This window comes from Solanum tuberosum, unplaced genomic scaffold, assembly GCF_000226075.1.
Source record: "Solanum tuberosum cultivar DM 1-3 516 R44 unplaced genomic scaffold, SolTub_3.0 scf00010, whole genome shotgun sequence".
Classification (NCBI taxonomy): Eukaryota; Viridiplantae; Streptophyta; class Magnoliopsida; order Solanales; family Solanaceae; genus Solanum; species Solanum tuberosum.
In genome coordinates, this window is record NW_006238936.1 from 2,591,715 (window position 1) to 2,608,082 (window position 16,368).

The 16,368-nt window shown below is 31.7% G+C and overlaps 3 protein-coding genes across 4 annotated transcripts in view; all 3 read right to left on the minus strand.

Moving 5' to 3' along the window:
• Window positions 1-10,988, minus strand: part of LOC102583898 (C-terminal binding protein AN) — a 17,641-nt gene extending 6,653 nt beyond the window's left edge. Inside the window, 4 exon segments of the mRNA XM_015312035.1 lie at window positions 2,956-2,967; window positions 8,328-8,506; window positions 10,234-10,370; window positions 10,373-10,988. Of these exon segments, the coding sequence (XP_015167521.1) occupies window positions 2,956-2,967; window positions 8,328-8,506; window positions 10,234-10,370; window positions 10,373-10,892 (848 nt within the window). The 5' untranslated portion in view covers window positions 10,893-10,988.
• Window positions 1,315-2,644, minus strand: LOC107061963 (uncharacterized). Its single transcript, XM_015312030.1, has 2 exons — window positions 1,854-2,644; window positions 1,315-1,773 (listed from the first exon to the last, which is right to left on the minus strand). Exons 1-2 carry the CDS (start codon window positions 2,380-2,382, stop codon window positions 1,694-1,696), a joined length of 609 nt encoding a protein of 202 aa, XP_015167516.1. The 5' UTR covers window positions 2,383-2,644; the 3' UTR covers window positions 1,315-1,693.
• On the minus strand, window positions 3,279-6,429 carry LOC102583665 (uncharacterized). Of its 2 annotated transcripts, none has more exons than XM_006339565.2 (7): window positions 6,304-6,429; window positions 4,555-4,633; window positions 4,401-4,463; window positions 4,236-4,283; window positions 4,071-4,127; window positions 3,710-3,767; window positions 3,279-3,510 (listed from the first exon to the last, which is right to left on the minus strand). In XM_006339565.2, the coding sequence occupies exons 2-7, from the start codon at window positions 4,606-4,608 to the stop codon at window positions 3,470-3,472; spliced, it is 321 nt and encodes a 106-aa protein (XP_006339627.1). In that variant the 5' UTR covers window positions 4,609-4,633; window positions 6,304-6,429; the 3' UTR covers window positions 3,279-3,469. The 2 variants fall into 2 exon arrangements, with proteins under 2 accessions (XP_006339627.1, XP_015167518.1); XM_015312032.1 differs by having other exon boundaries at window positions 4,555-4,746.
• Window positions 10,989-16,368: the final 5,380 nt, after the last annotated feature.

Below are 16,368 nucleotides of genomic sequence, written 5' to 3' on the forward strand. Positions count from 1 at the left end.
GGTTTCATCATATTTTACCATAATTTATACCCACCAATATATACCCTTAATATTGTATTTTGATAATAAAATGCATATACACAATACTTCAAAATTAGTCGAATAAATCCAAATTCGATGACTCCAAAACCGAATCATCTCCTCCCACCCCAACTGGACATGGATGACAGAATCAGGCTCAGATACCCCCTCCCCCCCCCCCTCAAATTCTTCCCTCTTTTTTCCCCACCCCCAAATTCTTCACTCTTTTTCTTCCTTCGTCAACCTGAGATGTCTTTTAAGAAAAAGAACCATTCATTTTTTCCCCACTTTGCAAAAGTTTTTCAAAAAATTATTTCAACTAAATATTAGATACTAGCTAGTTTTTGAATATCCCTCCAGTAGTTCTGTTTGCATGGTTTTGAATTAAAATTTCATTTTAATTTGTGGATCGAATATTTGATATTAGTGTTTAATATGATATTATTTAGTGTGGCGTGCATATTTATATAGAATAAAAAATGAGTTTGTTTTGCAAAGTTAGATTTTTTTGATAACTTGAATAAAAGATGTTATAATTATTTAAATTAAATAATATATGATAAAGGAAAATTTAGTTAAATCATAAATTTTTGTGTTAATAATAATTAGGTTAAGAAAATAATTATTAAAAATAAAATAATTATTTAAAATTATATAAAATAAGAGAAATAAACATAATATTATAAACTATAATGGAAGTAAGTATTACAAAACTAAACTTTGAAGGATAATTTTGTGCAATTTATCCCTTTTATCTTTTGGTTATAATGATTTTCTAGAAAAATAGCTTAAGTTGAGTGATTTTTATAAAAGAAAATCCATAAGTTGAGTGACTTTATTGATATAAAATCAAGTTGAGTGACTTTCTCAAATAATTTCACATATTTGAGTGACCTTTTGAGATATTTACTCATATAAGACATATATTTACTTGTTTAATTTTATATAAATTTAAGCGTTCAGTTTATGTATTATGCCCTTATTTGTGAAAAATCTTTTATTGAAAAGCAAAATATATGTTTCGCGTATAACTGGTCAAAATTGTGTTCAAATATTAGTTTGGGCATATTAGATTATTAAGAATCAGTCTTGTTCCAATTGCAACATGTCATCTTCTTAATCAAGTAATAGAGAAATAAAAACATGTGGTACTATTATCAATATATTCGCACATATATTTATTAATTTTATTTTTAAAAAATAAATACAAATTATCCAAGTTGAAATACGACAAAAATAAACAATCTTACTACTTTTACAATAAATTTTTAACCATATTACCAACAATTGAAGATTCCATAACAATAGGAAAATTATGACCAAAAGAAGAAATGCACTCGCTATTTATTTTTTTTTGGGTGCGGTTGGAGCTTGTAGGGAGAAGGGATACAAAAGAATTTAAATACAGATCTTTACCGTATATAGCTCATCAAGTGATTATAATACACTTACACACTCACTACATGTGAACTTAAGACAATGAAACTTGGAAAATCAAGAAAATTGAACCTATATTAAATCATAGGGGGGTAAGTCTTCCAAAAATTCCCCACATAGGGCCTTGCACTGCACATACAAAATCACATTTCGAACCAAACTAGGAAGTAAGAACAATGTCAAAAATGCTGAGTAAATCACTAAGTCCATTGCAAAAGAAACGATGTTCAACCATTTACTCCAACCACCGGTATGTATCAGCCAAAAAGTGCCGCAATTCCACAAAAACATCCCTACCGGAGCGACGGAGAGAAACTGAAATGACAAAATTGCCCCCCATTTCAATTTTTTCATCAAATAAGCACTTCTACGTAAAGGTTCATAGCATCTTTTACCTTCTACCACAATAATCACATTTGCTAACATCCACTTCATGTCCAAAAATATTCCAACTACAATCATGATTGAAACATAGGAATTAAAGTAAAATGAATTTAAATTCATGTCAAACCCCATGAGTAGAATTCCTTTGGAGATCAAAAGGAACACAAGGCCAAGGCATATGGAAATTAAAGCCAAGATGAGTAGTAAAAGGGTGAAAGTAGAAATAAAGGGAAGAAACAAGGGGAAAATGGAGAAAAGAATCGAGGAAAGATCGATAGGTTGACCGTTATATCCATGAAAAGTAGTGTATGTTATAGTAGCCACAGCACAAAAAGCGGATATTATGACAAAGAAGGCTAAGATGAATGAAATGATTATTGTTTTTTCGAAATTTAGAAAGAGGAATGTGAAAATAGACAAAGGAAGCAAGAAGAGAAGAGAGAGAGCTCTGAAATGGTGTTGTTGGGAAGTGGCGATTCTCTTTGATTCTGAAATGACATTGCAAATTTCTATATCAGAGTTTTGGATATTGGCAGCCATGGAATAAATGTTTTTCGAGATTTGGAAGAAATGACTTTGCAAGAACAAGGAATTAAGAGTGTATTTAGGTCTATGTGAAACTTGCAGTTGTTATTGACTTGTTCTAAGTCAACTCTACGCTATCATTTATTTTTTGTTGAAAAAAGGAAAGAACGTCGAATAGACATAGAGACTTATAGTATTGTTGAATATATCTCTATTGCTAGACAAATGGACATAAAGACCCAATCTTTACCATATTTGGCGTTGAACGGATTTAGAAGTAGCTATATTTAAGAAACATTTGTGATGGAAGCAAAAGGTTGAGTTTTCATTCATCACATCTCAAATCCAAACCCATGGTGACATTTCTAGACTTGTGATTCATTCTGAAGTGACTATTAAGGATCAATGAACACCACTGGTCCAACTACAATCATTCAAAAGTGTAATGCTTTGTTGTGTTATCCTTAAATTCTTAGGATGTTTGCGAAATCAATAAAATTCTCTCAAGTGAGTGCCTAATTGACAATGATGTGGGGTTAAAAACTATGATTATGTCACATCTGTCCAAATCTTGGTAGATAGAGTTACCCAATATTTGTACTAGTAAAAGGTAGAAATTACCTTGTGAAACTAATCGAAGTGCACACAAGCTGGCTGGAGATCATGGACAAAAGAAAATCTAGATGTGTTTGTTACTACTCGAATTAACACAGCAGACTTCCAAGTTCCAATTTCATGTTACCACTAAGCATAGCTAATTTTATTTTGGATCTCATTCTACCATAACTTGAAACCATGGATTCACCAATACTAATGCTTAAAGTAATACTAACACAAATACAAGTAAATAAATAATAATAGTAACATAATCATTTTAGCAGCTAGTACTAAAATAAATTCATGGAAGGATGGATAGACCCAAACAGGAAACTCGTTTCATTAGACAGCATAAGAAAAATATCCTACATCAATGTTACAGCAACACAATACCAGCCTCAATTAAAAGTTGAAACACCCCGTGAATCATTTTTATTTTTTAAATTCTTAAGAGCAGATATGTAAACAGCTTATGACATTTCGACAAAGAGTCAACATCTCCTTCTCATTCATTTGCAGTTGGATCCTCCAACGGAGCAATTCCATCTAGGAAAGACACAGGAGACAAGGTCATAAAACTTTTCAGAATTATCAGGACAAAAGAACTATAACTCAACAGTGAACAACCCAACTTAGTAACTATCTCCATCTGTTAATGCTTTGTGAGGTCCTTCCCCCAAAAGCAAAAACTTAATTTACATGAACAAGAAGTCGGTATATAAACAAAATCAATCATCTTGCATACCTTCACCTTCTGATGGAGCACAAGGAGACTTGCGGTATCGCGTTTGCTGTTGTGTTGGCTAGAATTAAAAGTTCAAAAGAGACGTTAGACATTAGAAGTGAACCAAAGAATCCAGAAAGACCAAAAATAAAATTTCTTGAACTAAAGTCTTATGCAACCATAAAGTCAAAAGGTATATAAATACTGAAACATCAAATGATCCCAAATGACCATAGGATCTCTTTAACATCACATTTAAATGTCAATCAAAGAAGAAATTATGTCAAATAAATTGTTTCATCAATCATTAACCTATCAGAAAAATCGAGAGCCTTAGACAAATGATTAGTTCCATTCAGAGGACACATAAGCGACAAAATACCTGCAATTTTGGGCGAAGTGCCTCCAGTGGACCTTTGGGCTTCTTATCTGCACCTTGCTGTGATCATTAACCATCATAAAGGTTTAGGTGATCATCATACTAATATAATGTCTGTATAAACTTCAACTATAGCGAAATCATAAAGAGTACAAAGAGCAAAAATACCTTTCCAAGAGCCCAGTCAGCAGAATCAAAATAAGCACGCTCATGGTCCTGAAAACAAAAGAGATGGTTTATAACACAGATAGAAGCAATACTCACAAAAAAATGTTGATATTTACTGTACCACTAATCACAGTAACAATCTAGCAGACAAATACTATGACTTACCTTTGAGATTAGAGGTGGCTTCTTAGGTATCATTCCTCCATATTTCTTTTTAACAACTTCCTCCTATAACAAAAAGAAGGATAACTTATGTCAATATATCAGTAATATAACTAAAATGTAAGATGAAAACAAAAAATCTTGGTTCGAACACAACTTCTTGTTGGGTGGATGGGTTCGACTTTTCAGCTCCATCCTCCATGCCTGACATTCTTTCAACCACCCAGATTCAACCACTGCACTTGTCAGTTAAAAAAAGTGTCACTTATACTTGTGTGCAACAAGATAGACCATTCTTCAAATACGAAACTTGTAGATCTTTTGGCCTTGAGAAGCTTATTTGTAGAGTCTATAGGCAAGAGAAAAAGGAAAACGCACCAAATGTCAAGATGCATGTAAGTGATGAAATATGAAACAAATGTCAATTCCTTTAGTAGAGGTTGTGACAAGGATTAAACAAGTGGTAATCTCTAGGATGTAAAAACCACATTTCAAAAAGAACTCAGGTGATTTATGAATTAAATACTTTGAAACCCCCATGCGTTTCTTTTTCTAGAAAACTTTTCCGTCGCATGCTCTCCCAAGTTAAGGAAACAGAAAAGGCCTTTTCCAGTGAACTACCAACATCACAAAGCAAACTGTGATCTCAAATCAAGACCACTGAAACACAAGAAATGCAATAGCTCAGACTTCATGTTTCACTCTTCCTGGCTAATGAAGCAATGGCAGGCTACAATATGTAATATAGTGTTTTGCACCATATTATCCAGAACAGAAAAATACAAACCTATAATGTTCATACAATTAATACCACTATTAACAAACTGTGTCAAAATTGGACTAACTCCTAGAGTAGAAAACTTATTTCTTTGAGAAATCTAAATATTCAAGTATTTCAGGTCAAAAACCAAATATTTCTGGATATATGAAATCAGAAAACACATCCAGTTGGATAGATGGTAGTCAACCCATATTCCTGCATGACATTCATAGCTTCTCACACTTCCCTCATCTATCAAAAGGTGCAATGTCATGGTATAGATCAAAAAGCACACCTAAAACAGCTTAGGACATTATTCATATGTAGCGCACTCTAAATGAAAAAAAGAACAGAAAAAAAAACATCAATCAACTGGCTGAATTAGCTTTGATCATACACTTGAGCTAACTGTCAAACATGCATCACTATATGCAAGAACGATAATAAGCACTCTTCAACAGTTCTCTAGCTCACTAAGAAGCAACAAACCACAACTAGCAATCGAAAAGTACCATGCATTTAGCCTAGAATATTCCATGTTTATAAACGCATACTACCACATATATTCCAGCTGTTTCTCTATGATTATAACCAGTTCACTGTAGAGTAGAGAATCAGTTATAATCTAAGACAAAATATTCAAAGACTTACTAAAGAAATTAATGATCAAATTGTCCACACACAGTAGCAAACATTAACACAAAAAGCCCTTCGAACAGACTAATTTAGATCTAGGCAGTATATATATGAATTAATTGTAAACAACCTCTTACAGAAATTCAAGTTAAGCCGGTACAAATGATGATAACAATAATAATAATCAATCAGTCAAAGACTTTATCTTAATCTGAGAAATCGTCCTTTATAGCTTCATTATTTCTTTCAAAAGGAACTACAGTACAGTACATCATCTTACAGAAAGCTGCATCAGCATTAGATTTGGGGCTGAAATCGAATGGAACGGGTTATACACGATTTGTAACTGAAACCTAATTGATTGCCGGCGGTTCTCTATCGGCGATGAAATTGAATCGGAATTAGGATCCGACAGAAAATATAGAAAAGCAACAGGTATGATTTGTGCGAAAAACAGAGATGGAGAATCCATTAACAAAGGGATATGAAGAGAAAAGAGCAGAAACTTACCCAATCAAATTATGGATCCGCCCTTCGTGCTAGCAATCAATGGATGGAGAACGAGAGAGACAGAGAGAGAGAGCGCGTATTCACGTGCTTGGGGATCAGTCTTAATAGATCAAATAATCCCAAAAAAAAAAAATACAATATTCCTGCCTTTTTTTTTATAATGTATGCACGTCCATGCTACGCGTACTCCATCAGTAACTTCCTGTTTGTGCCCATTTTCACATTTTGCGTTGTTACAGCTGGGTGAATCTTGAGGGATAAGGCGAGTCTTAATTTGTCAAAAATGAAAAGTAAAAAGGGATGAGCAAAAACTCAAAATTGAACAAGTAAAAAGAGGAAGAGGAGAACTTCCTTTTATTTCAGAAAAGTGATAAGTAAAAAGGACCAAATAAAAAATCCAAATTGAACAAGTAAAACGAGACAAAAAAAATACACCCTTTGTTTCATTTTATATATATCTGGATCATTTTGTAATGACACTATATCAATAGTAAAGTTATGAATATATTAGACCTTTTTCACTTCTAATTATAATCTATGTATTTTTTCCTTTCAAGATAGCAGTCCACAATTTTCAATGAATGGTACAATTTCTCTTATCTATAAATAAATGGGTTGGTAGAATTTCTAAAATCCTTATTATTAGTAGTAGTAATAAATACAAGTCATTTGTATATGCAAGCGGATCAACTATTCCATGATAATAAGGTATGATAAAGTTTCAATTTAACGATAGTACGATGTTAGTTGAGTTAATTTTTCAAACACCCACTCAATTCATAGTAATAATCTTTATATATTATTTAATTTAATTTTGTAATAAAAAAACCACACCATTATTATAATTTCAAATATAAAGTTACTAAATATAATTAATAATTATCGCGTTCCATCTATCTCAGTTTATATAATATTGTTTGACTTGATGTAAATTTTTGATAGACAAAAAATGAATACTTTTGATATTATCTTTTGTTGAAAGGTACCATGATAAAATTTACAATTTGTATGTCAACATCAATGATACAACCAAATGACTTGGGGTAACGAATGGAGTTACTTCTCTCTTAATTAGAGATCTCGATTTTGTGAGCTCTAAATATAAAAAAAATCTTTGGTAGGGAGCGCTACCGCCTAATGGCCCCTATCCAATGCGAATTCAAATTAGTCAAGCTCCAATAGAGGTACCGAGAAGGGGGGAAAATACTTCAGAGCACTGTACCAAAAATTCAAGAATTTACAGAAGAAACTATTCCTTGTATTAGTAATTTGTACAGTATCCGCTTCAGTCAGAACTCAGAACTATACAAACGACACTTATTACACAATGGCAGCTTGTTGCCATGACCAAAATTGAACGACCAATGTAAACTCACAAAAAGTAACACCAAAAAAGATGTTAGCAGCATCCGGCGCTAGCTACCCAGAAAAACTTTACTCGAAAAGATGATGTATGAAAAACTTACATCTAAATACAACTCATCTTCCCCAACACAGCACGTTGCTATACCTATAAACACATTGTTCCCAACGGTTTCAAATACAACTATATCCACATCAGTATTTCAGTCAACATTCCGGTAGAAGTCTTTGATGGAGGGTCTTTTTTTTTATGATAAGGAAAACCCACAGCCGCTACCATTTGGGTGCGCACAGGGTAAAAACCCAACTCCTATGCAATAGCTCGCAAACCACATAAGAGAGGTAACCCGCACTAGGCAAGCCTGGTATGACGAGCTCGACCTAGAAGGCAAAACCCCTTGCTTCCGCTGTCAAGAGGTTTCGAACTTGAGACCTCCAACATGGAGGGTCTTTTGCAACTTTAGTATATCAAGAATTAATATTCACTCCATATATTGATATCATATCACACCTCAGTGGCTCCACTATGTCATCTTCTATTGCCTACTTACCGTTGAGTGCTGGACATCACAACCACCATTAACGGTCTTGATTTTCATCTTCAAATCAAGTCAATAACGACCACAGTTTACTCGCACTGAACTTCTCAAGCTTAAAAGAACCTCATCCGCAGGTTTGTAATGGTTGCTTGATAAGAGCGCATAAGTAGCCCCACCCCAACCCTTACTCAAGCATTGAACCAGGAGAGTTGACCATCCTCACCATAATACCTGTCTTCTGAGTAAAAGCCATGTCTAACTTTTCCTTCTAACTCATAATAATCCAACTCTGAGTCTCTGATCTGTCAAAACACACAATGCATTTAAGCGAATTTCCTTTTACTATCTATTGATCAGTATGTAACAATTATTTTCAACAACTTATCAATTGGAAGATTTACAATTGATGTAAACATGGAAGAAGAAAAAAGATGAGAAAACAACAGAGGAACTAAAGCATAGAAAAGTTTTTGAATCAAAACAAGAAGACTACATATTTGCTAGTCGCAAGGGAAAGAAACCGTAGAGTTTAGTGGTTATTTGTGACCACCTTCCATCAATATGGTGGATGATTGAGAACAACAACAACCACATCAACGTCAACATCTCAATCCAAGCAGCTATAAGAATCATTCTTTTAATGAGGTCAAGCAGCTATATGAATCCCCACCATCTCAAAAAGGTAAAAAATTTATAAAAAGTTTTTTTCATAACCATGAAACTTGAAGACATAGGGTTATCAATAAATTCGATTGAAATAAGTAGATTAAACTTTTTAATGTGGTTATTTTACATAACACTTCTATAAATATATTTTGGTTGGCAAGATGAAAAGACATATTGACTGTCAATGATATCAAAAGGGTAATGTGCCACCCTCTTGATGAAGCTGGAAGGGATGGAGATGGGCAAAAGAAATAAAAATATCGGTTATTAAAGAGAAACATTCCATCTCTTGAGATTGGTGTTCACAAGAATGTCATGATATGGCTGACTCTTGAAGGACGAAAGATAAAAATAAGGAGTTGGGACTAATATACAAAAATGGGAATATGAAAAGTAAACATTATGTTCTTAAGATTGGAGTTCAGAAGTAGATTCAAGAGTCTAGGTCATCTTTAATTTATTCAATTTTCTCCTCTCATGTGAAGTTAGTTCCCTCAAGGGTCAGGGTTTCCTACATATCTTTTCTCAGTGTCGACTAATTAAAGCTATTTATGCAAGTACTTGGACTCTTGCTGCATCAGCTTTGGTGTAAAGACAGGTGAATAGATAACAACTCTGAATAGTTGATTGCTCAGAGAAGGCTATCTAACTAATGCTAAATGGATAAACTCTTACAGAGCCTCATGGGCAAGCTAGCACTACCTTAACTTCCACGAAGATAAAGTTTATAATATCATTCCTGACGGGAATCTTATTCTTCTTTCTTTTTTCATGCAGAAGAAAGTACTTCATCGTAACTTTTATCAAGGACTAGACAGGGTCTAGGTTAGTCAATACATTTACTATAAGAATCAAAGCAAGGAAAGTAGCTTCACCACACCTTATAAACTTTCTAAAAGGGTGCGAACCTGGTCCCTAGAAAATAACTTTCTAAATAAACCTTATCTTTTATTTCTTCACTTATTTATTTTGATAAAGGTCGTGTTTGGCCAACTTGTGTGCACCTCAACTATTCCACTATCTACCAGCCGGATACTAGTGTCCTCCCACCAATACAGTATACAGGTACATATAATTTTGTCTAGCAAGGCTTAGACACCATACTTATATGCATATGCTATGATTAGAACTCTAATCCCCCAAGTCTTTGGTCCAACTTCCGATTTCATCACTGAGCCATATTCGAAATTAAGAATGAAAAAACATGTTGTTCATTTGCTTAAAGATCAACTCTATGGGATTACAGTTGATCAATGATTAGGCTGAAAATCCAACTAAAGGTTGTAGTGTGCTATCATCTCAGAGGTTTGACACAGTATAAAATTTTGGCACAGACAGTGAAAAAGCTGGAAATGAGCATGACCAGCAGTTTTTGTTGTGGAATGAATCCATTGACATATTGGTGCTCCTTCCCAACCCCCTTATCCTCATGAATTGAGTCCAACATATTATGCCAAGACAACTTCCTCCTGGGGCTAACCTGAATCGTTTTAGTCAGATCAAAGGCACACCAGAACAACAACCCGCGACGTAAACCTTAATCGATGGCAACGAAACCCCAATCTTTGATTGAAAAAACACTGATCCATCACTCCCAAAAGACACCGCATTGTAACAATCCATACTCCATCCAGTCCCATTACCATTATCTCAAGTACCCTCCACTCTTTCCAGTGACCCACAAAGTATCAACTCTTCTTTCTCTTCGTGTACCTCAAATTCCACCGGCCCAGAAACTCTAACATTGTCAGTGCTAACATACGTTATCTCTGATGATCCCTTATCAACCCTGTCACGGCGTAGCGTGATAGAAACGGTGATGGATGCTGGAATTCGACACCCATTAATCTCTAACGAAACACCCATTTCACGGCGCAGGTGACGGAGTATAAGATGATCCGAAACTACGTCAACCGCGCAGGACGCTATGCGTACGTAGAACAAACGGATTTCCAAACAACCCCCTGTGAAGTTTGAACTTTTATAAGCTGCCATCAGTACTTCTTCGCCTTGATTACCCATTAAACCCTGAAATTTTCTTCAATTTGCAAGGGAATGTGGCGGAGAATTGAGGAAAATTGAAAAGGTGAAAAAGGAAGAGAAGAAAAAACAGGGGACATGTGGAGCGTGATCACACGCGTCGCTTGTTCATTGTGCCATTGTGTCTGTTTGCGCGTTGTCTTTACTTATAACTCATAACAGCCGACCAGAAAAAGACCAAACAAGAAAAAATATTGGACCACCGCATAGTTGGGCCTAAAATACTTTTTGTCCTTTTCACCAATTGGGCCTAAAAGATTTGCTCGACTTAGTCAAACTTTAACCTTTTTGATGTAAAATTAAAATGGAGAATTTTCACAATAAGCCACTATAATAAACGTAATTATCCATAGCTATAGTTTGCATATTTATGGGTTGTAACCACAGTTTAAGCCGTCTTTTTTGTATAATTCGAAGGTGAGTTTGTGTAATTCACGGGTACATTTGTATAATTGAGCTATTTTTATAAACTCGAAATAACGAATTTATACAAATACAAACATCTGAACTTTAAACAGTTATACAAATTATATTATACAAAATTACATTATACAAATTATATTATACAAAGTTTGAATTATATAAACTCAAAACCCCAACTCATGTAATTATCACTGAATGTTGGTCGCAAGTTGATAATTAATTAAAACTATAGCTATGATGACTAATTAACTAGTATATGTTTGCTTAATCATATATTTTTCCAAGTAAAATTTAGATAAGAGTATCTTAGATATAATAGGGGGGAAAATCAATAAAAGATGCTCATTCAGGGAATTAATTTGAAACTTTTATCAATTTAAATTTCAGAAAGAATTTAAGGAGTTTTAAATTGTATATTCTTCTAGAACTCTAGGTCAATATCATGGAATTTCACTTACATAATTTTGTACTTTAAAATAGTGTCTTAAGATTTTGCTTTTATAAATTTAAACTTCCAGATACTATTCTAAAAATGGAACTTTTACTATATTTATGTACTTGTAATGGATGTTAGGTTCTAGAGGGGGACAACAAGAGAGTCAGAAGCATCAAAATTTTAATGTTAAGCAACTTTCATTTTCTAAATTGGGGGTTGGAAAAGAGGATTACAAGATAAGAAATTAAACTCTTATCAAGTAATGAAAATTTAATTAATCAACCAACTAAGCTATTAAGCTTTTGCGAAAAAGAATTTTAAAAAAGGAGAGAAGAGAAGATGGGTTTCTTTTTGAATACAAACATTTGTTGTTACGTATGCTACAAATTTTTCAAAGGAGAAATCAAAACGGGCCGATATAGCTTAGTTTGTGTTTGTGTTAAAGTAGAACGGTCCAATCCCAAACTTGACCCATATAGCCTGTTGTTTTAGATTACAAAACTGTGTACTGAATGTAGCTAAACTCCACAGTCCCAATTTTATCACACCTTCTCTTCTTTTTTTGCGAATTTGTGGAGTGGAATATAGTGAGATTCGAACCTCCAACTTTTATCATTAGGATAAAGGTGTGAACATCTCGCCAACTGAGTTTATTGCACTTGTAATTTGACTAGACTTGTCAATGGACTTGGGAGTTTTTTGGTTGGAGGGGCTAAAAATTAAAATGAATAATAATCCCAATACAATTTTTGATAATTATATTTATAAATTAATATATCATGTATTTTCGGTACAATTAATACGGATGATAAGTTATATCTCAATTTAAAGTATTGTCTTATATATATTAGGGATAAGAGTTTGAAAAATACTCCAATTTTGGCCGAAATTGTTGTTACGATACCAAACTTTATTGAGGACCTAATACCCCCTGGACTATTTAATAGTGTATTTTTTACCCTATGAACTATTTAATAGTGTATTTTAAAGGTATATATGTGCCCACGTGGACACATTACTATTATAATTATGCATTTTTTTTATGTCCACATGGGCAAATATATATGTTTAAAATACGGTATTAAATAGTATGGGGGTAATAGGTCCTCATTAAAGTTTGGTATCGTAACAACAATTTCGGCCAAAGTTGAGGTATTTTTCAGACCCTTATCCCTATATATTACGAACACAATATAACCAGCTATTTACTATAGTATTAATCTCCTAAAAAGTCAAGTGTATACGATGCATATATTGTGATTAGTATGAATATTATTATTCGATGATAGATTCATACTAATCATAATATATACTAGGAATTGAGTATATATTAATTTATCTATTGTTGTATAAAAAAATTTTTAATTACAAGTCTTTACTCTTCAATTCATACTAATCTCTAAAAGGAAGTATGTGTAGAGACTTGTAACTAAAAGAGATTATAAATAACAGAAGAAGGTTATTGCAAAACTCGAGTTAATTTCATGTTTGGTTAAAGTTACATATTATGATACCTAATACTTACAGTTGATGAAATATAAATTTTGTTTATATTGAACGGAAAAGGGCAATAAATATTCAAATGTATGAAAAATGATTCATAAATACCTTTTTCCGTCTTTTGGTCTGCAATCTTTGTTTTTGGTTAACAAGATAGCCTTTCTTTGACCTCTTGATCTAAACCTATTCTCAACATTTCTAATTAAGTATGCAGTACCACTTTAGAAAGAAAAAAATAACAAAAAATCAGTTATATTTAACAAGCAGCTAGGACGTGTGTGTCTATATTCAATTTTATACAAGTTTACGTATCTATTTATGTATACTTAAAATTGAAGTACATACATAAATATCAACTAAAATTTAAGTTAAATGACACGTTTATATATTATACTACCAGAGCTTCTTGCAACTCGTGCGATAGTAGTTGTACTTTGATGGGAACCACAAAATTCTAATCTCGATCCTTTATTAAAGTAAGAAAGGGAGATAATAAAGAAATAAAATGGATATGTGTATAAATGAAGAAATCCACTTAAAAGAAAAGGGAAAAATTCCCAAAACAGAAGGGGAAAGACAAATTAGATCACAAAAGTTTAATCAAGATTGGAATTGATTGCAATTTTTCATTCAACAGAAATAGACTAAATTCCTAATTCAATATGTCCTTGCATGTATTCTTTCCGTCTTCTTGACCGGATATAAATTTTATAACTTTAATTTAATTTATTACTCATTTATATTAAGAGATAAGTGTCAAAAACACACTTAAAATATCGTCTTTTTTTTAGTTTCATACATATACTATTGAGAGTGTGAGTTTCATACCTAAACTATCACTTATAATTAATTTGAGAAACACACCTCGCAATTTAGGTGTGTTTTTGACACTTTGTTATTTTTTTTTTCTTATTCTCTAAATAGTAGTAATAATATATTATTTCAATAGGAGAGAAATATTGTGTTTAAAATAGCGCAATAAAATATTTTGAAATGTCAGATAAGTTGGTGACATTGATTTCTTTTTTTTATTTGTCTATTTTAACGAATTAAAAAGAATTTTTTTTCAATATACTTTTATTGTTAAGTAACTACATAATATACTACTAGTAATCAAACTTAATTTCTTAAAGTGTAATTAACAAGAATATTTTAGCAAAACAGGTCTTTATAGTTATTTTTTAAGAGGAGTCTCAAGTTAACAAGAAACAAGTAAAAAACCAGAAGGAAGTACATAATTAATTAGGATATAATACTATTTAAGACAGGGCAAACTCAGATCAACAACTATTAGATCACGCTTTTCATTCTGGAATGAAGGAGGGATCATACCATGGCAAAAAAGGTTCATTTGAACCCTTTTAACGTATATTACATTGTTATATATATATATATATGTTGAATCTCTTTTTGACCTCTTCACGTATTTACTTTTTTATATACTAAATTATGATCTTAGAAAAAATTCTGACTCCGACCCTTATCAAAAGGCTGTTGATTGCTGATACTGAAGAGATATGGGCCAACAAGAAGTTCCTACCATGCAATTTTCAACTTTAATTTAAAGCTAATAACAAGTTGATTATTATGTGCATGCCCCAGATACGAATATAGGCCGGTTATAGATTTTATATATAGGGCCACTCATGTCCTTAACCTGCAGAAAATAAAACCTTAAATTCAATATTATAATCATGAAAAATATTATGTACATTCAAAGATATGACTCTTTATATTATCTCTCTTCATTGGCTCATTTTACCCATGTTTCATCGAATATTTGTATTCAAATACACTTTATTTTTTAAATTTAAATTTTATCTAGATGTTTCTAAAAGTTTTCTTTTCTTTTCTTATTTAGAAGTGAGAGTTGGAAAGGACCAACATTGCATTAAAGTACTTGTACAATGTTGATCCTTCCATTGCATTAAAGTACTTGTACATATATAAGTGGGGCCCACCTCCTTCCACTTAAATAATATTCTTCAATCTTATCATGCTAAAAGTTGAATTTATTATCCTTGTCATTTAATTTTATATGCTATTATTTTTTTCTATAAAATCATTATATATGTTTTAATAATTTAAATTTCAAAAACATTATAATTTAACTTTAAAGATTTTATTTTATCAAAATCTTGTACATTGAAATATATAGTTATGAATTTAAAATATTTTTAAAATCATATAAAAATTTCAATAACTTCTCAAATTCCATAATATAACACTTAAATACTACATATTATATATTAATTACTATACTATAAATGACTTAAATACTCCATATTATCTATTACAATAATTAACAATTATTTGACACTTTAAATTCTATCAATGCCATATAAATTAGGATAAAAAACCTAACATATAATATTTAAATATATTTACAAATAATATAAGTAATACTATACATTATAATAATTAACAGCTTAATTATTTAAAACTTATATAAAAAATTTAATTAACTCTAAATTCTCTTGGTACCACATAAAATGGATTATATGATAAACATATATTGTTTGAAATTGACGAAAAAGAAACAATAAATCACAATAATTAATAAAAAAATAGTCCACTCCAAAAAATCTATCAATTAACAACATATATTGTTTGAAATTGACGAAAAAGAAACAATAAATCACAATAATTAATAAAAAAATAGTCCACTCCAAAAAATCTATCAATTAACAACATATATTGTTTGAAATTGACGAAAAAGAAACAATAAATCACAATAATTAATAAAAAAATAGTCCACTCCAAAAAATCTATCAATTAACAACATATATTGTTTGAAATTGACGAAAAAGAAACAATAAATCACAATAATTAATAAAAAAATAGTCCACTCCAAAAAATCTATCAATTAACAACATATATTGTTTGAAATTGACGAAAAAGAAACAATAAATCACAATAATTAATAAAAAAATAGTCCACTCCAAAAAATCTATCAATTAACAACATATATTGTTTGAAATTGACGAAAAAGAAACAATAAATCACAATAATTAATAAAAAAAAAGTCCACTCCAAAAAATCTATCAATTAACAACATATATTGTTTGAAATTGACAAAAAAGAAACAATAAATTACAA

What these genes read in the sequence shown, in the direction of transcription:
- LOC107061963 (XM_015312030.1), bottom strand. Translation starts at nt 2,382, where the DNA reads ATGGCTGCCAATATCCAAAACTCTGATATAGAAATTTGCAATGTCATT. An exon ending in TGTGATTATTGTGGTAGAAG is followed by an intron (nt 1,774 to 1,853) that starts GTAAAAGATGCT and finishes TTGTCATTTCAG; the next exon opens with TTTCTCTCCGTCGCTCCGGT.
- LOC102583665 (XM_006339565.2), bottom strand. Translation starts at nt 4,608, where the DNA reads ATGTCAGGCATGGAGGATGGAGCTGAAAAGTCGAACCCATCCACCCAA. An exon ending in CTGACTGGGCTCTTGGAAAG is followed by an intron (nt 4,128 to 4,235) that starts GTATTTTTGCTC and finishes TAATGATCACAG; the next exon opens with CAAGGTGCAGATAAGAAGCC. An exon ending in CACTTCGCCCAAAATTGCAG is followed by an intron (nt 3,768 to 4,070) that starts GTATTTTGTCGC and finishes TTTTAATTCTAG; the next exon opens with CCAACACAACAGCAAACGCG.